This window comes from Microcaecilia unicolor, chromosome 10, assembly GCF_901765095.1.
Source record: "Microcaecilia unicolor chromosome 10, aMicUni1.1, whole genome shotgun sequence".
Taxonomy (NCBI): domain Eukaryota; kingdom Metazoa; phylum Chordata; class Amphibia; order Gymnophiona; family Siphonopidae; genus Microcaecilia; species Microcaecilia unicolor.
In genome coordinates, this window is record NC_044040.1 from 170352104 (window position 1) to 170379589 (window position 27486).

Sequence of the window (27486 nt, forward strand, 5' to 3'; positions counted from 1 at the left end):
AGGATCAAAGTCCACTGCACTAACCACTACGCTACTCCTTTGTCTACGACTGCTTCAAAGCCCACTGGCCCAATGGATAAGCACGTGAGATCAAGGCCAATTGACTCTCCAACAGTCTCCTCCTCCATGTCTCTCTTAGGAGTCTCACTAAGCTCTGAGGATTGACCTACCCCACTCCCATCTATGCCTTCTTTGAGTTCAGAGGTTGTAAAGGATACCTTGGAAGGTTGCCCAAAATCTTCTGAGGGAAGATACTTCCAACCTGAACATGGAGCTCATTTTCAAAACAGAAAAACATCTAAAAAGTGGCATAAATCTGCACTGGGATGTTTTTCTCACAAGAACGTCCAAATTGGCATTTTCAAAATCAATTTTTACATGTTTTTCTATGAAGTCCATCAGAAGTGCATTCAAATCACAAGGGGGTGTGTCAGGGGCATGCTAAAACAGTTCAAACTCCTCTTAGTGACCTATACGCACATTCACTTTGCAGCTCCTCAGTACCTCTCCACTCTCATCTCTCCCTACATTCCTACCTGGGAACTCCGTTCACTGGGTAAATCTCTCTTATCTGCACCCTTCTCCTCCACTGCTAACTCCAGACTCTGTTCCTTTTATCTTGCTGCACCATATGCCTAGAATAGACTTCCTGAGCCGGTATATCAAGCTCCATCTCTGGCCGTCTTCAAATCTAAGCTAAAAGCCCACCTTTTTGATGCTGCTTTTAACTCCTAACCCTTATTCACTTGTTCAGAGCCCTTATTTCATCATCCTCACTTTAATATTCCCTTATCTCTTGTTTGTCCTGTTTGTCTGTCCTAATTAGATTGTAAGCTCTGTTGAGCAGCGACTGTCTCTTCATGTTCAAGTGTACAGCGCTGCGTACATCTAGTAGCGCTTTAGAAATGATAAGTAGTAGTAGTAGTAGTTCCTAACACTTGGATGTTTTTCAGCCATAATGGAACAAAACAAAACCATCCAAGACTAAAACTAAGACATTTTGAGCTAGACCTGTTTTTATAATGAATAAGGCACAAAAAGTGCCCTAAATGACCAGATGACCACTGAAGGGAATCAGAGGTGCCCTCCCCTTACTCCCCCAGTGGCTACCAACTCCCTCCCAACCCGAAAACACATTACTTGCCAGCCTCTATGTCAGCCTCAGATGTATATTCAGGTCCATTAGAACAACATGCAGGTCCCTGGAGAAGTCCTACATCCACCCCTTCCCCGGAAGTTTAGTGTAATAAAATTTGCATATGAAACTTCTAGAATAGCGACTAAGGGAAATTGGGTGCACAATTGCTAATTGATGCCAACTGGTGCTAATTAACACCAATTTAAGCCAATAATTGGCAAAATCCAGTTAACAGCCAATTATTAAATTGATTTGCACAAGCAACTGACCTTATTCTATAAAATGTGCACCCAAATTTGTGTGCTAAGCATACATTTGGCATGTATGTTTACAGTATTAAAGGGTGTACATATAGTAACACTGATTACAAATAATTTTTAAGTGCCATAGCCAGTGTATAAAACAGTGTATAAAAAGACACACTCAGAGTTACGGCTGAACCAAATACCCCTCATTTATATCATTTTGTAAGCTTTACATTTCTTTTTGGCTTTAAATCATTTAAAATACATTGTTGTGATTAATACAGTTGTAAAGAGATGGATGGGCTTTATAGTCCATTGTGGTCTGTTCTCTTTCCTCAACCACATGGTGGTGACTACTTAAAACAGAGACAAGGAAGCAAACATTTATAATGTTGTGAAAATAATCCTATAGGGAGGAATACATTCTTGTGGAGAAACTGTGATAATCCAGCCTGTTTCTTGCTGTCATATTACCCTATGGATTCAGTGGTAGAGCCTAGGGTAGTTCTTTATATAATCTCTTTTAGAAGTGAATGAAAACTGGAAAGTTTTTCATATAATTTTGCCACTTTAAAGGAGGTGCCTTGATCAACAGATGCATAATTGCCAGGGATGTATTTACTCAAAGGGCTTGTCCCTCGTTCTTCTGGCTCTTTACCACACATGCAGTGGCAAACCAGTAGGGTAGGGGGGTTGGGATGGGACCATGACTCCAGGGCACCAGCCTGACATGGACGCTGAAGGAGGGCTAAAGATGAAAAAACAAAAGTACAGAACATTTGTGATGTGGTGTGTGTTTGAGAGTGGGGATTTCAAATGTTAACAGTGGCCCCTGGGTGCTGGAGACCATATATGGAAGGCTGACATCTGGCTATTTTAGCCATTTTACCTGCTGGAGCCCCTAGAGGCAAGAATGTGGGGATTGCTCCTGCTCTGTATACCCCACTGGATCACCAAGGACGTAAGGCAGGCCTTGGAAGGGGAGACTGATCACAGGGAGAGTCTATTCATAGTGGTGGGGCCTGATCGTGAGGGAGGGGTCTGTTTGGGGGGGGGGCAGACCATGTTGGGAAGGGGAGCTCATCCAAATACCTTGGCTGCTACCTGGAAGCTATGCTGACTACGAATATCAGTTGGCACTCGCATAGCTAAGTGACCAAAGTTAGAACTGCTATTTATGTGGTCCTATTCGATCACTTAGTTACTCAGGGCAGGCCCTGGCACTGAATAATGCCGGCACCTGAGTGGCTGCCAGCTCCTTCCTGACTCTGCCCTTAGAACATTTTGTAAATGGCTGGTGAATATTGGAGGCAGACACACAGAGCTGGTTAGTGCCGGCCTCTCATGCCTGCTTAAATCACTGAATATCAACTGAAAAGATACATATGAGGCAGAACTTGATATATAAAAGTATGATCTCCAATTCTGTGTCTTTACAGGATCATTCTGGGAGGGGTGCCATCTGGGTGATCATCACTGAGTACAATCAAAATATCAGGGAGTGGGGCTTGAAAATTACTTTAGGAGGTGGCAAGGCTGAATGACCACCTAGGGCACCTTATACCCTGGCACTGGCCCTGAAGATTCTGTAAGAGGAACTGATGTCAGAGTACAATATGGGAGTAATTTCATAACAGGCTGCACACCAGTCCTTATGATAATGACCTTTAACAACCAGATCAATCACACGGAACAAAACGCCGGTGGAATGCAGCCTGCATAAGTGCCATGGTTGGCACTGACCATAGATATTCAATGCCGTTCTGTTTCCGGTAACTGGCATTGAATATACATTTTTGTGGGCTCGTGCTAACTTAACCGGCTATGCGAATATTCAATGCTGGCTGGTTAAGTTAATAGTGGGCAGAGATAGGGCTACTATTTATGCAGTCCAATTTGCCCACTACACTTAGCTGGTCAGCGCTGAATATTGTCAGTTATTGTGAGATACAGCCACATAACGTTTTGGCACTGACCACAAATATTCGTGGACATAGCTGTTTATCTCGTGCTCAATATTCGTGGTTAGGTGCCGAAACGCTATTTAACAAATCAGTGGCCATTTCTGGCTGGTTAAATAGCTTTGAATATTGGGGGGAAGGTTTTTTACGGCCACAGTAAAAATGGCCTCAGTGCGGGAAAGACCCATGCAAGGGTGTGCTAATGTTTAGTAAACGGACCCTTTAGATTGTAAGCCCTTTCGGTACAGAAGAAATACCTACTGTGAATGTAAATTTCCTTGAACTACCATTGGAAAAGCATGAGCTAAATACTAAACAACAACAAAACAAAACAAATCCCAAATAGCACACAAAATTCTGTTTCTTTATTAAAAGTGTATATACCGTTTAACAAGCTGCCTGTTAAAAGCGGTTTACATAAACTCACATCCATATAATTAAACCAATACACTCAAATACAAATGATATAATATATACCCAACTGCAACCCTCCTAATCAAGCAGCCATTTATTCTCTATTTGCACTGAAGAAAGTGAAAATGGGTGTGTGTACACTATGCATCTTTAAATGTATTTTATAAAACACGTGCAGGCACTGTAACTCTGCCCAAGCTATGCCCTAGGCATGGCTACACACAGAGCATGTATAAGCATGAACAATCTTATACATATGCATTCAGCTGTACAATTTTGTAAGAATCATTTTCCAGATTTAACCGGGCAGTGCCATTAAATATGAGCTCCAAATAGCCATGACAAACCTGGGCAGTAAAGAGGCGGTCCGGGGGTGGCACGCAGGTGCTGGCATTATTCACTGCCAGTGCCCACATAGCTAAGCAACTAGATAGGTCTGCACTAAAGACTGACCTAACTTTGGTTACTTAGAGGGGCATAATCGAATGGCGCTGGCCAAATCGATGGCCGGCCATCTTTGGGGCCGGCTCCACGAGCGGGCGGAGCCAAGCGTACTTTCGAAATACGCTTAGCGCCGGCCAAATCGCTTGCCGGGTTTGGAACAGGATTTAGATGAGATGGCCGGCTCCGATTTTCAGCCATAATGGAAACTGGACCCGGCCATCTCAAACCTGGCAAAATGCAAGGCATTTGGCCGTGGGAGGAGCCAGCATTTGTAGTGCACTGGCCCCCCTGACATGCCAGGACACCAACCGTGCAGCCTAGGGGGCACATAAAACTCTTTAAAAAAACATTAGCTTCCAGGTGCATAGCACCCTTCCCTTGTGTGCTGAGCCCCCCAAATCCCCCCCCCCAAACCCACTGCCCACAAGTCTACACCATTACCATAGCCCTAAGGGGTGAAGGGTGGCACCTACATGTGGGTACAGTGGGTTTTGGGGGTTTTTGGAGGGCTCAACATTAACCACCACAAGTGGAACAGGTGGTGGGGGGGGGATGGGCCTGGGTCTACCTCCATAAAGTGCAGTGCACCCACTAAAAACTGCTCCAGGAACCTGCATACTGCTGTCAGGGAGCTGGGTATGACATTTGAGGCTGGCATACAGGTTGGCAAAAAATGTTTTAATTGTTTTTTTTTGTGTGTGGGAGGGGGTTGGTGACCACTGGGGGAGTAAGGGGAGGTGATCTCCACTTCCCTCCGGTAGTCATCTGGTCAATTGGGGCTCTTTTTTGGGACTTGGTCCTAAAAATACATGGACCAAGTCCGGCTGGCGAAATGCTCGTTCGAGCCGGCCTTTTTTTCATAATAAGGTGAAGCCGGCCATCTCGTAGCCCGCCCTGCCTCCCTTCCCGCCTTCGCTACCCTACCAACACGCCCCCTTGAAAGTTGGCCGCTGCTGCAACGAAAAAGCAATTGGGGCCGGCCAAAATCGGCTTTCGATAATACCGATTTGGCCGGGATTGAGAGACCGCCGGCGATCTCCCGATTTGTGTTGGAAGATCGAAGGCGATCCCTTTAGAAAATAAGCCTGTTAGCTATGCAGGTGCTGATACTGAAAATCAGTTGGCTTCCACATAACTTTGTGGTCATGGCCTGAAGATTTCCCCCCCTCCCCTGAGCAAAAGCTTAACCCTCTCCTAGCGCCCCCCCCCAAGAACACAGGGGCCTTTCTGACCCCCTTAACAAGATCCTGGCCCCTTTCCAGTACCCCCGAGAGATGCACCCCTCCCAGATCCCCCTCAAGAGAAGTACCCCTCCTGGAACATCACCCAAGAGAAGCTCTACTCCTGGATTTCCCCATGTGCCTTCCCCCTCTTGAAGAGCTCCCCCGAATCTGTAGGCTCCCCATGCCCAACTTGTGCATATGTTATGGTGGTTCAGAGGGGCAGGCTGAGCAGGAGTGAACCTCAATTGCTCCTGCTGTCTCCGTGTGCAAAATGGCAACCATGACTCTAGCAATAGTATCACGGTACTACTGCTAGGTGTCAGCCTTCTATATAAAACCATCAAGGATGCTAAGGTAGGCTACAGGGGTGTAAAGGGGGTGCTTCATGAGAGGGGATGCATGCGAGTGGTCTGGGAGGGGGGCTTTTGAAAGAATCAAGGAGGGGTTTAGGCTCTTGGGTGGGGGATTGGGGGCTCGAGAAGGGCCCTATGCTCGGGATGAAGATCAGAAAATGGACCTGTACAAGTGCCACTGGCCAGCACATGTCTGGTCACATCCAGATATTCAGTGCTGGTGCCTGGACATGGCTTATTACTGAATATCTGGGTTTAATTTAACTGGTAACTCTCAGTACTTAAAAAAATCTGCTGACCACTGCCAGCTGAATATTGACCAGAAGATATCCAGATGACAAAAGGTAGACAAGGAATTATATTTCCAGTTTTATAGACGTCTCCCAAATAGAATACCAATTAGTTTAAAGCAAGAAAAGAAAGGGTGAGGAAGTGCTTGATTTGGAGCTTTAAATATAGCTAAGAGTGCTGGGAATCCTACTTCCCTATCCCTCTTCCTCAGGGCTAGGCCCTGTTGTCCGGCTGTCTGGTATGTTGGCTCCCTACTGCAAAGGCACATAAAAAAAGCCATTGGATGAATTTCTTCAAAAAGGCAGTAAAAAAATCTCAATAAATAAATAAGTTTAGGGTTTCTCGCCTGTTCCTCAGACATGTTTATGTTTCAGCCTTGATCCAGTTGAGTGATTAAAATATGTCAACTTTGAATTGTGCATCTTATATGTTTGCTTTTTATAAAGTAGTAGTAGTATATGTTTCTGTTTCTCTAGTGTTGCTCTGCATGCAGAGTTTGACTTCCAGGGTTTCCAGTTCAGTTTTTGACTGGTTTGCATATGGTGAAGGACTGTCTCTGTGTTCTAGGCATGTGATTGACTTCAATGCAGGGTTTTGGGTGGCTTCCAAAGTACTTGCTAGTAGACAATTGTTGTTATTGAAGTGAATCCAGAATTTACATATTTTATTTTGTACATTATATTTCACCAAAGAAAGTATAATTGCATATTCCTGAATTTGTACGTGCTTTGTAGATCAATAAAAGGAATGTTTAAAAATTCAGCTGGGAGGTGGAACTGAATTGAATTCCTTATCAGTATAAGTTGGTTTATTTCTGTTATGTAATATGTAAAGTTTCTGTGAAACAGGTCATAGGTGGGACCAAGGTAAGAGAACATATGTGACAAGAGAACATGTGCTTATGGCCAGGTTTTTGACCCTTTTAATATTGTCCATTCTTGTCACATCATTGGAGGGCACTTTCTGTGCACATGCCCTACCCTGGAACACTCCACCCCTTTGCTTCAGCCTTCCCAAGCAACTGAATCACCAACCTAGTACACTTGAAAGTAACTCACCTTCAGCTACTACTGAAAAAGGCATGAACTGAATCTGAAATCCCTTCCCTTCTCCCTTTCCTATGATGCTGTGGCATTGCATGTAGGACAGAGAATTTTCCAAAGATAAATATGTTATATGCATTGTATTTTTTTTTTCGTATTTTGATCTGGTAGTTTCCTATTTCTCCTTTTGTTGGCTTCTGGCTCAACTGAAATCACAGTCTTCGTTTACAACTAACTGGATTTATTTTCCCCTCTTTAGAATCGCTCTCAATTCACTTTCAGGCCAATCATTGTAATGACTATCCTCGACCAGAGCTGTGTTCCAAGGGGTTGATATTCAGACTGCAGGCATTAACTGGGCTGCCTTTCATGGTTGGCAGCGAACCTGAAAATTCAATGCCCAGTCGTATCTGGCGACTGGCATTGAATTTCTGGGTTTTTTTTGGCTGCTATGCACATAGCCAGTTAAGCCGATATTCATAGGCTGATCGGCTAAGTTATAGTGGCCAAAGATAGACCTGCTATTTATGCAGGTCTATCTGGCCATTAAACTTAGCTGGTCAGTCAATGAATATTGGTGCTAACCAGCTATGTTACATGACATAGCCAGTGACCCAGCTAGCTGCTGCTAATATTTAGCCGAGATAGCCAGCTATCTCATGCTGAATATTAGCTTTAAGACAACCTAAGGCTATTTAACTGGTCAGAAGCCATTCCTGGCTGGCTAAATAACATTAAATATCGGACAGCAAGGCTCCTTCTGGAATCCTGCAATCTGGGCCATGTGAAGGGCAATTCTATAACTAGGCGCTCACAGTTACGAGCCGTTTTGCATGCATAAATGCAGAGAAAGTAGCACTTACACATAAGTGTCATTCTATAAGGGTGCAAGATAACATATATATGGTTTTTAAATTCTTGATATACTGCCTTTCGGTGGTACAACCAAAGCAGTTTACATATTAGATATAGATACTTTTTCTGTTCCTAGTGGGCTCGCAATCTAAGTTTTCCACCAGGGGCAATAGAGGATTAAGTGACTTGTTCAGGTTACAAGGACCCACATTAGGAACTGAACCCAGTACCCTTGATTCTTATTCTACTCCATCACTCCACTCCATGTGGCCGGAACATGGGTGGGATATGGGCAGGGCTGTCAGCTGCACATGTAACTTAGAGAATACAGTAATTTACACCCATCTTGCAGCATTTGGGTGTCTGCGGTTACACTATTCTATGGCAGGTGACTAACAGGCTTATTTTCGAAAGAGAAGAATGCCCATCTTTTGACACAAATTGCAAGATGGGCGTCCTTCTCACAGGGTCGCCCAAATCAACATAATCGAAAGCCAATTTTGGGTGTCCTCAACTGCTTTCCATCGCGAGAATGACCAAAGTTCATGGGGGCGTGTTGAAGGCATAGCGAAGGCGGGACTGGGGCGTGCCTAACACATGGGCGTCCTCGACCGATAATGGAAAAAAGAAGGGCGTCACTGATGAACACTTGGACAACTTTATCTGGTCCTTTTTTTCTTACGACCAAGCCACAAAAATGTGCTCTAAATGACCAGATGACCACCGGAGGGAATCGGGGATGCCCTCCCCTTACTTCGCCAGTGGTCACTAACCCTCTTCCATCCTCAAAAAAAGTTTTTAAAATATTTTTTCCAGCCTCAAATATCATACCCAGCTCCATGACAGCAGTATGCAGGTCCCTGGAGCAGTTTTAGTGGGTACAGTGCACTTCAGGCAGGCGGACCCAGTCCCATCCTCTCTTACCTGTTACACTTGAGGTGGTAAATGTGAGCCTTTCAAAACCCACCAGAAACCCACTGTACCCACATGTAGGTGCCCCCTTCACCCCTTAGGGCTATGGTAGTGGTGTACAGTTGCGGGGAGTGGGTTTTGGGGGGCTCAGCACACAAGTTAAGGGAGCTATGCACCTGGGAGCAATTTCTGAAGTCCACTGCTGTGCCCCCTAGGGCGCCCGCTTGGTGTCTTGGTATGTGAGGGGGACCAGTGCACTACAAATGCTGGCTCTTCCCACGACCAAATGGCTTGGATTTGGTCGTTTCTGAGATGGGTGTCCTCGGTTTCCATTATCGCCGAAAATCGCTGATGACCATCTCTAAGGACGACCATCTCTAAGGTCGACCTAAATTTTGCGATTTGGGCGTCCCCGACCGTATTATCGAAACAAAAGATGGATGCCCATATTGTTTAATACGGGTTTCCCCGCCCCTTTCGATTATGCCCCTCCACATGTAAGGTGCATGATACCAGGCTACACTATACTACTATGATGGAATCTGGGTACTCAAATGATGCTATAGCATAGATTCTCACTGTACAAAACCAAGGAACCTTAAATAAGGTTTCCAGTTATAGAATTGCATCCTAAGGGGTTAATTCTATAAGGAGGGAACCAACATTGAGGTGAATACTGGCATATATGCAATATTCCATCTACATGCTATTCTACAGAGTTGTGCCTAAATTTGATGGTGCATAGTTTGAAGGTGGATGTGCACATGGGTGGAGTCTGGGCAAAGCACTGGTGGGGTGTTCAATTACGCACATAAATTTAGGTAGGATTTTTAGCAATCTTGGCTTCATGTTTGGTGTAAGCGGTCACACCTTACCTAAAATATATGTGCATATTTGCCCTGCGATGCTGATATTCTATAAAGGAAGATAGGCACCTATTTCCTTTATAGAATAGGCTCCAAAAAGCAATGCTTTTATAGTATCTGCCCTGTGCTATCATTATGGGATGACCATCAGGCTTATTTTCGAAAAGTGATCGCCGGCGATCTTCCAACATAAATTGGGAGATGGCCGGCGATCTCTCAAAAGCGGCGAAATCGGTATAATCGACAACGGCGTTTTTGACACCATCGCCGCTTTCCCGTTGCCATGCCGGCGAAAGTTCAAGGGGGCGTGTTGGCGGCGTAGCGAAGGCGGGACATGGGCGGGCATGGGCAAGGCTACTAGATAGCCGGCTTTCGCGGATAATGGGTAAAAAAGTGGCGTTCATCAGTATTTCACCGGGTTTACTTGTTACTTTTATTTTCACGACCAAGCCTCAAAAAGGTGCCCCAACTGACCAGATGACCACCGGAGGGAATGGGGGATGACCTCCCCATAGTCCCCCAGTGGTCACCAACTCCCTCCCACACTAAAAAAATACAAATAAAAACCTTTTTTTACCAGCCTGTATGCCAGCCTCAAATGTCATACCCAGCTCCCTGACAGCAGTATGCAAGTCCTTGGAGCAGTTTTTAATGGGTGCAGTGCACTTCAGGCAGGCAGACCAAGGTCCACCTCCCCCCTACCTGTTACACTTATGGTGCTAAGTGTTGAGCTCTCCAACCCCCCCCCCCCCAAAACCCACTGTACCCACATGTAGGTGCCCCCCTTCAACCATAAGGGCTATGGTAATGGTGTAGAGTTGTGGGGAGTGGGTTTGGGGGAATTTGGGGGGCTCAGCACCCAAGGGAAGGGAGCTATGCACCTGGGAGCTATTTGTGTATTTTTAAAACATTTTTAGAAGTGCCCCTAGGGTGCCCAGTTGGTGTCCTGGCATGTCAGGGGGATCAGTGCGCTACAAATGCTGGCTCCTCCCATGACCAAATGCCTTGGATTTCGCTGGGTTTGAGATGGCCGGCAGTTTTTTCCATTATCGCTGAAAAACAAAACCGGCGATCTCAAACCCGGCGAACTCTGGCATTTGGCCAGGCTAAACCGTATTATCGAAAAAAAAGATGGCCGGCCAGCTGTTGCGCCACCGCCAAAATAGATTGCCGGCGACCTATTTCGCCGGCGACATTCGATTATGCCCCTCCATGACTCCTCACCACCAAAGTAATGTCAACACACTGCATCTGCCACAGCTCTTGACCCAGTAAATGAAAGTCCTGAGCTGGGAATCAAACCCAGGTGCCTCAGCAGATAACACATTTACTAGTAATAGATTTGATTTTGGAAGGTTAAAAATCTCTTATTCTTTAACTCAGTTCTCTTGATTAGAGTTTCTCATACTTTTGCCATTAAAACATAAATGCAGTTTTGCCCTTTCTTCCAGTCACTTACCTGCTAATCATATTGGTGTTGCGCACAATGCTTTCTTCAGAGTTTATTTCTGAAGGTTTTTCTTTGATCTGACACACTATTGTTCTCCCAGAAGAGCTGCTGTGAGAAATGAGATCTTCTGTGATTCCATTAAACTCTTCTCTTTGATCTGTTTCGATTTGAATCAAAGGCACTTCTCTTGCATGGCATATAGTTAAAGAGTCATTGGTTGTAAAATTCTCTCTTTTATTTTCTAAATCTGCTCTGTTTTGTATAGATTTAGACTGGCTTTCAGGTGGTCTGGGAAAATGTCTGTTTGAAGGCTTGGAGTCTTTATTTGTATAATCAAAGGAATCTTGATGCACAAAAAGGAGAGACTTCCCACTTTGAACAATATCTGCAGCTAGTCTATTAGCATATTGTTCCACATGCAAAGGGGAACCATTAGGACTCTGCTCCTGACTGGCAACCTCTGCATTATCAACTATGATTTTGTTCTTCCGCATTAAAGCCTCAATGGAATTTGACCATGTCTCATGAATCAACATATCTGTGATTTGGTCCATTTTGCATCTTTGGTATAAACAAGAGTCTGACTTGCAAAGACCAGAATAAGACACAGTGCTGACTGGCTGTACATTTAAGAAATCAAGGTGACTGTCCCGAGCAAATCCATCCAAAGAATTTGCTTTCACTGGTGCATTTACTGTTAGACGTGCGCTTGATGATCTACTGTCAGGCATAGAAGACTGACGAAAACAGAAAGGGCTTCGAGGAGAAGGAGGCAACAAACTGCTGTTCCATTCTCTTCTGTTCTTGCTGGATATATTTTCTTTATCAATTTCTCTAAGCATATACCTATAAAATTCTTCTGTGATGCTTTCCGTACTAGACTGTTTGGAAGGGCAATTTGGCCTCACATTGAGGTGACCATTTTTTCGAGTTACCTGTTGCATTGCAGAATTTAAGATGTTATTTGCATTCTTTCCTGCATAGTAGTCTAACAACAAATCAAATTCTCTCCCTTCATTTTCCATTTGGTTTACCATGAATCTAGAAAATTCATCTGTAATACTTTCACAGCTAGACTGCTTTGAGATAGAACTAGCCCTGCTGATTGATTGGCCAAAAATGCTCAGGGGACCAAGAGTATTGGCTAAATTTTTTGAATCGGAGTCCTCTTCTGGTATACTTTCATAACTGGATGCTTTACCTCTGCTCCACCGTTCACAGTGCAATCTGTTTCTAGAATGATTTTGACCTTGCCAAGCACTATCAGCCTGTTCAGATAAATTCATTATTTTAGAGGTTACTTCATTTGCAAACATGCTTACAGAATCAGGGGCATCATCGAGGTTTATTGATTCATCAACTACCCTATTCATCAGTCGCTCTTTTAGTTCTGGATGCTCGTCTGTTTTTTTCTTGATCTCACTTAGCCTTGGTGGTCTGTGCTTTCTCATGACGGAGCCATTGGGTGGTGCTTCTTTTTTCCTTTTCATGGTTCGACAAGATAGACTCTGTGCCATCAAATATTCATTGCCTTGTTTCCATGCACAGAACCAAGGCTGCTTGCCATTTGAATTTTCCAGACAGATGGCAGCTATTTCTGTGGCCATAGACACCACGGTCTCTGCTATCTCATCCGCAAAATCAGAAACATAATATTTCTCTGTATGTTTTACCTGTGGCCCAGGCTGAGATGGATACACATGATTATTCACAGACACAGTGACTGGAAACTCATTGTTTAATAAGGTATTCAACGTTTGCTTTTCCAGGGGTTCAGTGTTCATTGTGGCCTCAAAAGGCACTTGCTCATAGGCACTGAGCAAGCTGTCATCTGTAAAAGTATTTTCTCTGACTAAAGTTCTCTGCTCTTTGTTCTGATTTTGAGGTTTGCAACCATCATCTTTGATGTACCATTTATTAGTTGATGTTTTCATGCCCAATGAGTTATGCCCACTATTACAATTATTGTATGCTAGTTCTGAATCAAATGATTTTTTTTCCTTATTATCTGATATGACTTCTTGAATAACATTATTTGCATTTGTCTCTTGAACAAATTCCTTTTTCACAGTGTTATTATTGTAAAGATGAGGGATCTGATTGCTGGTGGAGCGATACAATTGCTGCTGGGATGTTTCACTGTCTGCCCCCTCAGTATGACGGCTGTGTGTTGCTTCCATAATGCCCCATTTACTCCCATCTTCAGAAAAGGAAGATGACAATTCGCTAGATCGTACAATATCACTCATTTTTTTGCTTGTGGAATATATCACATTAAAAAGCAGTTCACTTGCAGTTTCCATAAACATGCTTTGCACATTCACATTTGATTTACTACCTATGCTGTGACACAACAATCTCTTTTTTCTGTCTGCTTCGTCAACAGAGTGCTTCACTATAACATTTGATAAAGTTTGCACCAGTTCATCCTTATTTACTTTATCAAGATGCGATGTTTTTGGACTTGCCACACTTTCAATAATTCTTCCATTCATTGATTCCATAAAGTCTTTTACATTTCTGTATGTATTTGGCTCAGTTAAAATGATAGATGCCTCTTGAAGGAGCACTTTTGCAATACTATCATTGCATTTTTCCATACTGCTTCCTACACCTAGTAGGGTGATTGCAGAGGAGGCATCAGCAACAGATAAATGCCCCCTTGAAGGTCTGCAATGTTTTGCCTCTTTTGTTTCTCCAAGTCCACAAACTGTGATAGCACTTGCTACCTGGGTCATGTCACAAACAGCAGATGGAGATGTATAATTTACATCTGCATCATTTTGAGGTACGTGGAGAGTTTCTGATTGAAGTTCTTGCACAGCAATTACCTTGTTGTCAACATCTGCATTTTTGTGCTCCAGTTTGATTCTTTCAGCAGCATGGGGGCTCGTAATCGTTCCAATAACAGTAGCAGCACAAGCTAAAGCTACTTCTAACATACTTTGGGGATCCGTAATTGAACTGAAATCTTTTTGGATGGAGTCTAAAACTTCTGTAGAACTCTCCACATCAGTACGTTGAGAGGCATTTGCAAAAGAAGGCCCAGCCCATTCTAATGCATTTTCATAGCTGTCTGGACTTTGCACAATGACAATTTTGGGAAGCTCATTCCACGACCGGGAAGCTGTTGTCACCTCTTCTTTCAGTTTGCTGGCTGAGATTAAAGTGTCTCTGGCAGAAACGCAGACAGCAGCTTCCTCGGTAAATGTGGGGTCTGACTGCGATAGTCTGATAAATGCATCCTGCAGAACGGATTCTGCTAAATTTGTTGCAAACTGACCTGTCATAGCTTCTTCTTTTTCCACAACCTCCTGAACTATTTTTTCTTCTTGGTAGGGCTGGGTGTCTGAGCAACAACTGTTTCCTTTTGGATGTGCCTTGTAAATTGAAGCCAACTGCTCTTCTGCCACTGCTGGTACATGAAAATCACTTGATGTACTAGAATTTTCAACATTACTGTTACAACTTTCTTTAATATGTGTGCCAGCAGATAATGGGTTGCTTTCTGATAGAGTTCTCTCTAGGTGCTGAACAGCCTTATCTACACTTTTCATGACTAGGTCTTCAGCCACATCATGTAGTGTTCCTTCCGAATAACATACGTTTTTACCTGAAGCTATGCTGTCTTTGATGTCTTTGTTTATTTCATAGACAAATGGTAATCTGCCCTGTTTACATTGCAAATTGTTAAGTCCCTTTGCTTTTGATTTGTTGACATCTGAAGTTTCTAAATCTTTAAACTTTTCTTGACCTGAAAAAGAGAAGGATTCATGATTAGTTTTTTTGACATGTGACCATGAAAATGATCTGGTTTGTTGATACAGCATCATAGAGCTGAATATTCCGTGGGACAATCACTGCTTAAAGACAAGCAGATGACTCAGATTTTTTTTTTTTGTTACATTTGTACCCCACACTTTCCCACTCATAGCAGGTTCAATGTGGCTTACATATTATATACAGGTACTTATTTGTACCTGGGGCAATGGAGGGTTAAGTGACTTGCCCAGAGTCACAAGGAGCTGCCTGTGCCTGCAGTGGGAATTGAGCCCAGTTCCCCAGAACTAAAGTCCACCACACTAACCACTAGGCCACTCCTCCACTCAGCCACATGAGCCATTTATGTAGGAGTACTTAATATTCAGGGGCCCTTTTACTAACCTGCATAGGCGCCTATGTGTGCCCAATGCGCGTCAGTTTGGAACTACTGCCCGGCTACTGCATGGCCCAGGTGGCAATTTCATTTTGTATGCACGTCCAGTAGGCGCAGTGGAAATTTTCCAGCACGTGGAACTAATCAGGCTGTAATCGGCATTGTACACGCACTGATGATTACTGCCCGGTTAACGCGTGAGACCTTACCGCTAAGTCAATGGGTAGTGGTAAGGTCTCAGGCTCAAAACGGACGGGCACCAATTTTCATTTTGCCTACGTCCATTTTCACTCCCAAAAAAGGCCTTTTTTGCAGGTGTGCTGAAAACTCAACCTGCGTGAGTCCAATACACGCATCTACACCAGCACAGGCCACCTTTCGGTGCACTTTAGTAAAAGGACCCCTCAGTGAATAGATAAGTTATCCCTTTAAGTTAAGACAGCTGTTTATGCGGATCTACCTATGAGGGTAGCCTTAACCCAAAGACTGAATATTATCGTTATCAGATTAAGTTTAAGCAATGCCTTCAGAATGCTTTTTGTCTTGTGCTTGAAGTATTTTGTTGGATATTGAGATGTCAGGCCTTTGAAAGAGGTTAATTGCTTATATCCTTTTAAATATCAGTGTGGAGGAAGGCAGGAGGCCACAATAATACTTTGAAAATATCTATGTACTGTGCAAGAATTCACATGTATCAGTGTTTATAGTTGGCTTGACTGGAAGGCCACAGGTTTATCAAGTCTAATTGCCTGACAGCTGTTTCTGTGGGAAAATAGAGCTTCCCCCTGGGGTATTTGAAGCAGTTCTAAAGCAGACGAATTCCTGCATGATGCCAAATATTGCATTCAGGTTATATCACCGGATCAATACTTTATCTTACAGCCCAGCCATTTCTTATTATAACTATAGCTGAACTCGCTGTAAAAATAGTCCATAATTTCATATATAACCAATTCCATTCATCATAGCTTTGAAGGTAGCACTGTATGACCCTAGCAACCTCCCCTCAAAATCTCATTTAACTGTGCAAATGCATTTATGTAAATGACCATTTCTGTTCAGTTCCAGAAAGATAAGCTGGAGAATGATATCAAGCAAGAAGATTACCATATTTATTTTCTTCAGTTTCATTTTCATCCTCAAAGTGTTCCGAGGCCGTCAGAAAGTCCTCTTCTATTGAGGAAAGAGAGCAGTTTGTATCCTCCTCAGGCTTTAACACGCTCACATCCAGCTGCACCTGTCTCTCTTGCACAAGTTGTAGTCCAATCAGAAACTTGTTTATTTCAAAGATGATGCAGGCTGTATTGTTCTCTCTCTTCCTCCTTGCACACTGCACCAAGCATACATCTGCCAGCCACGAGCACTACAGGGAAAATAAGTTAATTCATACAGAATCTCTTATGTTGCATTAGTATCTCATAAATGTTTTGCAATTGCAAAGAAGCAATAAAAAGTATCAATGTGATGTTTTTGGCATATTGTAAAGTTTCATTTAAAGCAAGCTTATGCAATACCTGGAAATCTTCAACAGACAGTGCTTTTTGCAAATTTCCTTCCTTTATTCATTTTATTACATTTCCTTCCTTGAATATGCTCTAAATGGGGTTCAACATATTAGCAAACTGACTATTTACACTTACATAAACAAACCAAACAATATAACAAAAATTAAAATATAATAGTGAAATGGTGCAAGATAAACCAGACCTGACAATGGTCAGTGACCTAAGCCCTAATGAGGTCATTATGAAATTGCACAGATTATGAAAATACAGTCTTTAATTTCATTGGGATTTTAATTTGTTCAGATTGACGATATAGTAGTATTCTTGGCGTCTAGGGCTGCTAATTTGTACAGTGTTGCGTAACCCTAGTAGCGCTCTAGAAATGTTAAGTAGTAGTAGTAGTAGTAATTGTCATTACGGGTTGTACAACTGACGGGAAGGACAATTTTGAAAAGCCAGTTTACCTAGTTAAAATGACTTGGCTGAAAATTGCCCTCTTGTGCACTTTGCAGCCACTGATTTTCAAAGTGAAACAGTCCAAGTGATTTCTCTTTGAAAACAGACTGCCATGTATGTGTGCTAATGAAAATTCCCTCTTGAATGCTTGCTCTTACATTTGCAAAGAAAGAAGAAAACCAAGATGATCTCACATAACGCAAACACAGAAGAAACACAGTAGGAAGAACTCAATGGGTGAACCAGGACTTCATCAAGGATTGTCCTTGATTCAGCAGTGGTGTACAATACATGTGTGCTCAGGATTAATACTTGTAGTGAGACAATGGGGCTCATCATAGGACATGTTTCGGCATCAATGCCTTCGTCAGGAGTCCTAGTTAAGATGTCTTATATGTTAGCAGAGACCTTTCCTACTCAAGACTGGTTTCTTTGATAATAACTCATTTGGCAGACCTTCTTTTTAATCCTGCTAACAAATAAGACATCTTAACTAGGACTCCTGATGAAGGTATTGATGTCGAAACATGACCTGTGTTGAGCCTTGTTGTCTGAGTACAATTATTAATCCTGAGCATACATGTTTTGCACACCAATGATGAATAAAGGACAAATCCTTTTTCTCCCTCTCATTATTTTATATCTCTCTCATTATTTGTGCATCATCTTGACTATTTCATATTTAGCCAAAAATGGAATGTATTGATCTTATCTGACAAAAAGCCGAAAAGCATGTAAGAAGGGTTAGATTTAGAAATGATTTAAATATAAGATAAGTGTAGAACACAGACATTTATTTTTCTTTATTTATGCACCCATTATGCATGGCAGCAAAAAGTAAAGTAAAAACAACCACAAAAGTGGAGAAACTGGATCCACTACGAGGGGAAGCACAGCCTGAAAATCCTCGGTGTAACATTGGACCGCTATCTAATGCTAGAGAGCCAAGTTAAATCCACAACAAAAAGAATGTTCTTCACAATGTGGAAACTCAAACGTGTGAAACAATTCTTCCCGATATTTTGCAACCTGATACAATCGATGGTGCTAAGTCATGCTGACTATTGTAACGAATCTATGCGGGACGCAAAGACCAAATCTCAAAGAGATTCCAGACCACACAAAACACGGCGGCAAGACTCATCTTTGGAAAAACTCGATTTGAAAGTGCAACACCCCTATGCGAAAAACTACACTGGCTCCCAATCAAAGAACGCATCGCCTTCAAAATTTGCACTATGGTTCACAAAATCATCTACGGCGAAGCATCGGGATATATGACAGACTTGATCGACTTACCAACCAGAAACACAACCGCATCAGCTCTTAAATACCTAAATCTCAACTTTCCAAGCTGCAAAGGACTAAAGTACAAATCAACTTACGCATCTAGTTTTTCCTACATCAGCACACAATTATGGAAAGCTCTACCAAAAGCCGTGAAAATCATGTACGATCACCTCCAATTCAGGAAAAAACTAAAAACTCACCTGTTTCAAAAGGTATACCCTCCTAACCCAACATAAATGCATGAACCATAACCCTACAGTTCGTAATGATCACCAAACAACTCCACCTGCTCTTGATTTCCTTCATGTGGTCCCATCACATGAACCTTATGTGGTTCCTCCACATGAACCTTTTCCTACCACAACTTAACCTTGTAACTGTAACTGTTTACTCCGGAGTCAACCAACACCTCTCCGGCACCATGTAAACCACATTGAGCCTGCAAATAGGTGGGAAAATGTGGGGTACAAATGTAACAAATAATAATAATAAAACAGAGGAGTAACATGATCAACAGGACGCTTCCAAAGAAACCAAGGAGACAAAAAATAAGGAATAAAAATGTTTAATAGTAGAAGATAAGATTTGAAACAGCACCATGTTTTGGCGAGAAATGCCTGCCTCAGGAGTCTGTATACGGTAAATGCCAGTAGGTGGAGCTGAACCGAAACAAACCTTTAAAAAGACTAATGATTGGTGGGTATGTAGGATACGTTGGTAGAAAGCAAAAGCAAGACTGAAAGGAGAATCGTGTCCACAACAATGTTGCCGTGTCAGCAATGAGTAAAGTGCCACACTTATTTAATAACTTATTCTGTGCTTTAGATTTGGTGAGAAGAACCATATCATTGGCAAATGCAAAACTTGCTCTAGAGATTTTGGAGAACTGGTTATGTTTGTGCAACATGGTGGATTTTATGATTAACTCAGGGCCCCTTTTACGAAGCTGTGGCAAAAGGGGGCCAGTGCTGGCATTGGTGCGTGTATTACACGCTCACCGAGGCCCCCTTTTACCACAGCTGGTAAAAGGGAAATCTCACCTTCCTGCAGTAAATGGCTGTGCGGCAAGTAAAGCACTTACTGTGTGGCCATTTCAGGGGGGGGGGGGGGAGCCCTGTACACTTTACATGCAGGTACTTCCTCTGTCCCTAGAGGGCTCACAATCTATGTTTTTGTACCTGGGGCAATGGAGGGTTAATTAACTTGCCAAAAGTCACAAGAAGGTGCATTGGGAACCAAACTCAGGCTGCCAGGCTTAATGCCAGCTGAACTAACCATCAGGATACTCCTCCAGTCAACGTAATGTTGCTTTGCTGCATGCCAGCTCAACAGAGTGCTCCTGTTTCGCTACTGCTTCCTTGGGAGCTTAGTGGCGCTGCCTGTCCTATTATTTAAGTACACATTCTTCATTCGAGATACAGCTCTTTCTGTTCATGTCTTTTAGACTAGTGATGGAGCTGCTCAGGAATTAAAGCAACTTGTAACGGGTTTGGCTTAACTAACAATGGAAATCTGTTGGTATCCTGAGCTTTTTTTCCTCCTCTTTAGAGTATAAGTTTAAGTGAGATAGAATATCCTGTCCATTTGTCTATCAGGGACATAAGTACATAAGTATTGCCATACTGGGAAAGACCAAAGGTCCATCAAGCCCAGCATCCTGTTTCCAACAGTGGCCAATCCAAGTCACAAATACCTGGCAAGATCCCCAAAAAGTACAAAACATTCTAAACTGCTTATCCCAGAAATAGTGGATTTCCCCCGTCCATTTAATAATGGTCTATGGACTTTAGGAAGTTGTCCAAACCTGTTTTAAACTCCGCTAAGCTAATCGCCTTTACTACATTCTCTGGCAACGAAGTACAGAGTTTAATTACAAAGGCATTATAACATCCTCATTTTTGTTGTCCATTCCTTTCCTAATAATACCTAACATTCTATTTGCTTTCTTAGCCGCAGCAGCACACTGAGCAGAAGGTTTCAACGTATCATCAACGACGACACCTAGATCCCTTTCTTGGTCGGTGACTCCTAACGTGGAACCTTGCATGACGCAAATATAATTCTGGTTCCTCTTTCCCACATGCATCACTTTGCACTTGCTCACAATAAATGTCATCTGCCATTTAGACGCCCAGTTTCCCAGTCTCGTAAGGTAGGTCTTGTAATTTTTCACAATCCTCCTGCGATTTAACGACTTTGAATAACTTTGTGTCATCAGCAAATTTAATTACCTCACTAGTTACTCCCATCTCTAGGTCATTTATAAATATGTTAAAAAGCAGCGGTCCGAGTACAGACCCCTGGGGAACCCCACTAACTACCCTTCTCCATTGAGAATACTGACCATTTAACCCTACTCTGTTTTCTATTTTTTAACAAGTTTTTAATCCACAATAGAACACTACCTCCTATCCCATGACTGTCCAATTTCCTCTGTAGTCTTTCATGAGGTACTTTGTCAAACGCCTTCTGAAAATCCAGATACACAATATCAACCGGTTCACCTTTATCCACATGTTTGTTCACCCTTCAAAGAAATGAAGTAGATTGGTGCGGCAAGATTTCCCTTCACTAAATCCATGTTGACTTTATCTCATTAATCCATGCTTTTGAATATGCTCTGTAATTTTGTTCTTTATAATAGTCTCTACCATTTTGCCCGGAATTGACGTCAGACTCACCGTCTATAATTTCCCGGATCTCCTCTGGAACCTTTTTAAAAAATCGACATTACATTGGCCACCTTCCAATCTTCCGGTACCACGCTCGATTTTAAGGATAAATTACATTTTACTAACAATATCTCCGCAAGTTCATTTTTCATTTCTATCAGTACTCTGGGATGAATACCATCCGGTCCAGGAGATTTGCTACTCTTCAGTTTGTAGAACTGCCCCATTACATCCTCCAGGTTTACAGAGAATTCATTATGTTTCTCCGACTTGACAGTTTCGAATACCATTGGTATCTTACTCAAATCTTGCTCAGTGAAGACCGAAGCAAAGAATTCATTTAATCTCTCCACTACGGCTTTGTCTTCCCTGATCGCCCCTTTTATTCCTTGGTCATCTAGCGGTCCAACTGATTCTTTTGCCGGCTTCCTGCTTTTAATATACCTAAAAAGGTTTTTACTATGTGTTTTGGCCTCCAACGCAATCTTTTTTCGAAGTCCCTCTTAGCCTTCCTTATCAGCGCTTTGCATTTGACTTTGACATTCTTTATGCAGTTTCTTATTATTTTCAGATGGTTCCTTCTTCCATTTACTGAAGGATTTTCTTTTAGCTCTAATAGCTTCCTTCACCTCACTTTTTAACCATGCCAGCTGTCGTTTGGTCTTCCATCCTCGTTTTTTAATACATGGAATATATTTGGGCTGGGCTTCCAGGATGGTGTTTTTGAACAGCATCCACGCCTGATATAAGTTTTTGACTCTCGCAGCCGCTCCTCTATGTTTTTTTTTCACCGTTCTTCTCATTTTGTCATAGTCTCCTTTTTTAAAGTTAAACGCTAACGTATTTGATTTCCTATGTATACTTAGTTCAAAGCTAATATCAAATCTGATCATATTATGATCACTGTTATCAAGTGGCCCCAGCACCATTACCTCCCACACCAGATCATGCACCCCGCTAAGGACTAGGTCTAGAATTTTTCCTTCTCTCGTCGGCTCCTGTACCAGCTACTCCATAAAGCAGTCCTTGATTTCATCAAGGAATTTTACCTCCCTAGCGTGCCCCAATGATACATTTACCCAGTCAATATCAGGGTAATTGAAATCACCCATTATTATTGTGTTGTCCAGTTTGTTTGCGTCCCTAATTTCCTTTAACATTTCTGCATCCGTCAGTTCATCCTGGCCAGGCGGACGGTAGTACACTCCTATCACTGTCCTTTTCCCCTTTACACGTGGAATTTCAATCCACAGGGATTCCAAGAAGTGTTTTGTTTCCTGCAGAATTTTCAATCTATTTGATTCAAGGCTCTCCTTAATATACAATGCTACCTCTCCACCAATTCGATCCACCCTATCACTTTGATAGGGTGGCATGGGCGGAGAATGGGCATGGAAGTGTTATCCAGGTGGCATGCTGCACTTACCATGCACTAACTAGCTATTGCACTTTTAATGTGAGACCACTTACCACCTCCTAATAGAAAGCAGTAAGTGGTCCTATGTTAATTCTCAAAAAAACAGAAAACAAAAAGAAGCACCAAGAGCTTCAAAATCAGGACACAATTCCTTTAATGCTATGACTTCCAATGATGACCCGACATGGGCCGTGTTTTGGTGCACAGTGCCTGTGTCAGGGTTCAAATTCGATGTGTCATCTAATGGATACAATGTGCAGCAATGGAACTTATTCCCATGCACATTACTGAGTTGCTTCTCAGTGCGTTCTCAGTGACTCCTGCAGTACGTGAATAATGCAACTTGGGATTAACCACACAAGATGCTTTATTCATCTTCCCCAGGAGCATTCTGGAGCTGGAGCTGAACTATGCTTCCCCCCTCCCCCCAAAGACACCCCCCCCAGCAGGGCCCTCACAATAGACTATCTAGAGGGGCTCTTCCAAACACTACCCCCAAAAACCCCTCCAAACCCCCCGAAAACCTCATAGCAGACCACACTCTCCCTATGAAGACCTTTTCCCCATATAAATCACCCCCCCTCAATACCCCCTTTGGCTAACCTCTCCTAATCCTTGGTGGTTTAGTGGGTACTGGGAAGGGAGCAGTTCCGTGTTACTCCTGTTCAAGCCAGCAGAGAGTTTAAAATGGCACTGGTAACACCTAGTGGTAATCTTTTGGTACTACTGCTAGAGGCCATTATATGGCAACTAGACCCCCAACAGTAGTACCACGAGAGTGCCAGTAGGGTCTGCTAGCACCATTTTGAACCCAGTGCTTGCAGGGGCAGGAGCAACTGGGGATTGGCCTTGCCCCAGAACCCCCTAGACTACCAGGGATTAGAAGAGCTAGGCCCAGGGGTAGAGTTTTTAGGGTGGAGGGTTTTTATGGGGAAGGGGCAAGAGGGCTCTTTGATGGGGTATTTTTGGGATGAAGAAGAGAGAAGCATGCTCATCACAAGCTGTGTTATTCAATTTCAATACTTGCTGGTCAATATCCAGCTGGTGGTAGTCAGAATTAGGCCGAGATATTCAATGCCAGCATGTGCTGACCACCAGGTCTTATATGAGTACTGGCTGATATTTAGCCAGGATTCATATAAGACACGTAGGCCCTGACTGAATATCAGCTGAAACCAGCCCCAAAGATAGGAAGCCCCTGATTGAGTCGTCCCCCCACCTCCCCCAAAACAGCAAGCAACCCAGTGAGCCAACCACCCTCCACACCCCATGTAGGTCCTCCTAGGCCTATCTGGGCCTTTTTGCTGTCTTACCTTTAGCCACTTATTAATTGGTTGGCAGTCTGAATATCACCACTAACCAGTTAAATACAGGCTCCACCCAAGTTCTACCCACGGTACAAGCAACAAGCAATTTAACTGGGCACAAGGGTCTCCTGCCTGGTTAAGTCACTTTGAATATTGACTAGTTGTTTTTTTTTCTCAACACACACAAAAAACAGGAAGTAATATAATTATATCATGTGTTCATCATTATTTTCATTTTCTTAAGCAAAACCTATTTCTAAAACTAAGTACAGTCAAACCCTCTCTAGTCTTCATTTTATTTAAATAACCTTGTATCACTTTTGAAATCTTTAATAGAGTAGTGTGGTTGCCATGCTAGTTCACTTGGATACATAGATATATATGGCAACAAACAAGCTGCAGGTGACATCTTTATACTGAACTAAATCATACATTGGGACTGTTTTTTTGAGAGCTCTCCTCCTTTCTTCAGATCATTGCAGAATGAGCTTGGGATGATGTTACCTGAGTACACAAATAAATTATATGTGCCATTACAATGATGATGGTTGTTTTCAAAGCTGTAAAGCAGGGGTGGGAAGACCTTGTGGCCTGGCCCCTGCCTAAATGTGTGGGTTTTATGTTGGGGTCTTCCTCAGAGTTCAAGAGTTGGTTTCTTTCAGAGCTTTGATCATATGCGGGAAGGGAGACTTACTGAAGTGGTGACATCAGCATCTATGGTTCATTCTGTCAAAGTTCATCATGATCATAAAGGTCTTTTTAAAGACCAGTCTTACATTCATTTAACAGAGTCTTCAAATGTCAGACTCACTCATTCTTTTGGATACAATACTTTATGACCCCTGAGGCAGGCACTTAGTGCCGAAACACGTTGCCGGATTGGGCCTTGCATGTTTCTACATGTATCAGCAATAAAGTGTTTTTTTTTTATTATTAATGAATATCCTGTGTCCCTGATCTTTCAGCCTTCTCCACTTCCCACTCTTGTCTGCTGACTTTGTTCTATGTGGGATTTCTTTTGGTTTCTCCTTTTTTCTCCAGTTTTTTTCATCACCTGTCAGCCCATAGATGTCATTTCCTCATGTGGGCTAGCAGAAATGTCGCCACAGCAATGGGCTGGTTAAATGATGCCAGCCAGTGGTGTAGCCAAGGATAGGCCTACCCACTTTGGGTTCAGGCCCACCCAGTAGCAGCACACCTATGATGTGGCTGGCAGGGATTCCCAGTAGAGAATCCACAAACGTGGAGAACTCAACGAAATCCCACGGATAGTCACAATAGAACAAAACAGTGGGTGAAAAACCAGGAGTTCCAGAGTGAAGATGAACCAAACTTTATTAATCAGTATATTGACTCGACACAACGTTGTGTTTCGGCCAAAGGGCCTACATCAGGAGTCTAAATACTTGAGAACGATAATGATGATCCAGAATTAGCAATGTTGTAAAATAAGGTCTGTATTGTAGTGGTCTTAAAAAAGACCTTTGTTCTGAAGCGTGAGCCAGATCTCTCGCATGAGCGTCTGGGCTGTGCAGTCTAAGAAACTGTGCGTATTAGTTGCTGCCAGTGGAAAATATTATTTAAAAGGTATGCAGGAGAGGGGGGATGTTTGAGAGACCAAATGGCATGCAGGTGAAAATCACCTGTTGGATGGGACAGGGTTCTTCTGCCCACCCATCTTGGGCCCAGGCCCACACAAAATTGTGTGTCTGGCTACGCCCCTGATGCCAGCAGGCCATAGTTGCAGCTGGGGATTCAGCTTAGAAACTCCTGCTGTAAGTTGTTTTAAAATAAAAGGCTGGGGAAATGGGGAGAGGTTCACAGAAGACTGAAAATAAAAAATAAGGGCATCAAATAGAGGAATTTACAGCTGCAGGGAGACAATGGGGCTGATTTTCAAAACAGAAAAATATCCAAAAAGCAACACAAAGTGGTAAATGGACTTTTTATTTTGCCAAAATTGTCCAAATTGCTATTTTCAAAACCCATTTTAAAGACAATTTTCTATGCAGTTCGTATGCAGTACATCCAAATCACGAGGAGGTGTGTTTGGGGTGGGATTTGGGCATTTCCAAAACTTGGCCTTTTTTCTGTCATAATGGAACAAAGCAAAAACGTCTAGGGCTAAAAGTTATACAGTTTGGTCTAGACATGTTTCAATCTTGAATAAGTCACAAAAAGCTGCCCTAAATGACCACTGGAGGGATTAAGGCATGATTCCCTCCCCCCTCACTTACTCTCCCAGTGGTCACTAACCTACCCCCCCCCCCAATCCATACCAACCTCTATGACAGCTTCTATGGCCAGTCCTATTAGAACAGCAAGCATGTCCTTGGACCAGCCTAGTGGTCAGTGCAGTGCACTGTAGAGAAAAGGACCCAGGCCCGTATCCCACTCTGTTACACTTATGGTGGAAAATGTGAGCCCTCCAAACCCCATCAAAAACCTACTGTACCCACATGTAAGTGACACCTGCAGCCATAAGGGCTATTGTAGTTGTATACAGTCAGGTACAGTAGTTTTTGGAGGGTTTTGGAAGGCTCACCATACAATGTAAAGGAGTAATGCTGAGATGTGTACCTGTGACCTTTTATGTGAAGTTCACTGCAGTGCCCCCCCACCCCCCCAATACATCCCAATGGCTTGTATTTGTGATTTTTCCCTTGGACTTTTTTCTCTTAAAAAATAGTCTAGAAAGATAGTCACACTGAGCACAAAAATATTTAACAAATGACAAAAGGTTGGATGTTTTTCAGATTTAGGTTTTATATCGAAAATGCCTTTGTTTTGTTTTAAAATGTTTGATCATTTAAATTTTGAATGTCTTATGTTCATACGCACTTTGTATCAAAATTTCTGCATTAAATGTAATGCTACTAACAAGACTCCTGTCCATGTTTACAAGTAATTGCAATCCTTTCTGTTCAATCTCATGCCACCTCTATGAAAGCACTGATGTATCCTTAAATGTCAACTTGAAGTTCCTACCTGGGGAACTTCAAAGCCAGCCTGGAGGCTTCCTGAGGTTAATCCGCTCAGCAGGACAATTTCATTTTCCTTTGGCTGTTGCACATTCACAGAGCTGATAAACTTGGGGAGATCGGGAGAGATTGTGATCAGTTTCTGCAGGATAAGAAGTACATATGAAACAACAGAAGATTAATTTTGTTCTATTCTGACTGCCACCTCATCTCACTGTTCATCTCAAACGACTAAACAATGGCTTTTCACAGGTAAGATTAGCACTGCATATTCCATAACCTTTTCACTTTTGGAATCTACAGTGCACTATACACAGGACATCACCCTCCTCTACTTACACCCATCATTCATGTATATGTACTATCAAGATAATTTATTTATTTATAGAGCTACTGGGCATGGAAAGTGCTATACAATGGTATCTGAAGATGAAAAAATTGCTGACCACCGGATCCAAGATGGCCGTTTGACCAGACGTGTGTGCGAGAGCTCCAGAAACTTACCTT

The 27486-nt window shown here is 42.7% G+C and overlaps 1 protein-coding gene across 1 annotated transcript in view; it reads right to left on the reverse strand.

Moving 5' to 3' along the window:
* SPHKAP (SPHK1 interactor, AKAP domain containing) overlaps window positions 1–27486 on the reverse strand; it is a 164361-nt gene that overhangs the window by 23756 nt on the left and 113119 nt on the right. Inside the window, exons 5-8 of the mRNA XM_030217134.1 lie at window positions 26987–27121; window positions 16459–16714; window positions 11205–14949; window positions 323–334 (exon numbers count right to left, since the gene is read on the reverse strand). Coding sequence (XP_030072994.1) covers window positions 323–334; window positions 11205–14949; window positions 16459–16714; window positions 26987–27121 — 4148 coding nt within the window. The remainder of the gene's footprint in view (window positions 1–322; window positions 335–11204; window positions 14950–16458; window positions 16715–26986; window positions 27122–27486) is intronic.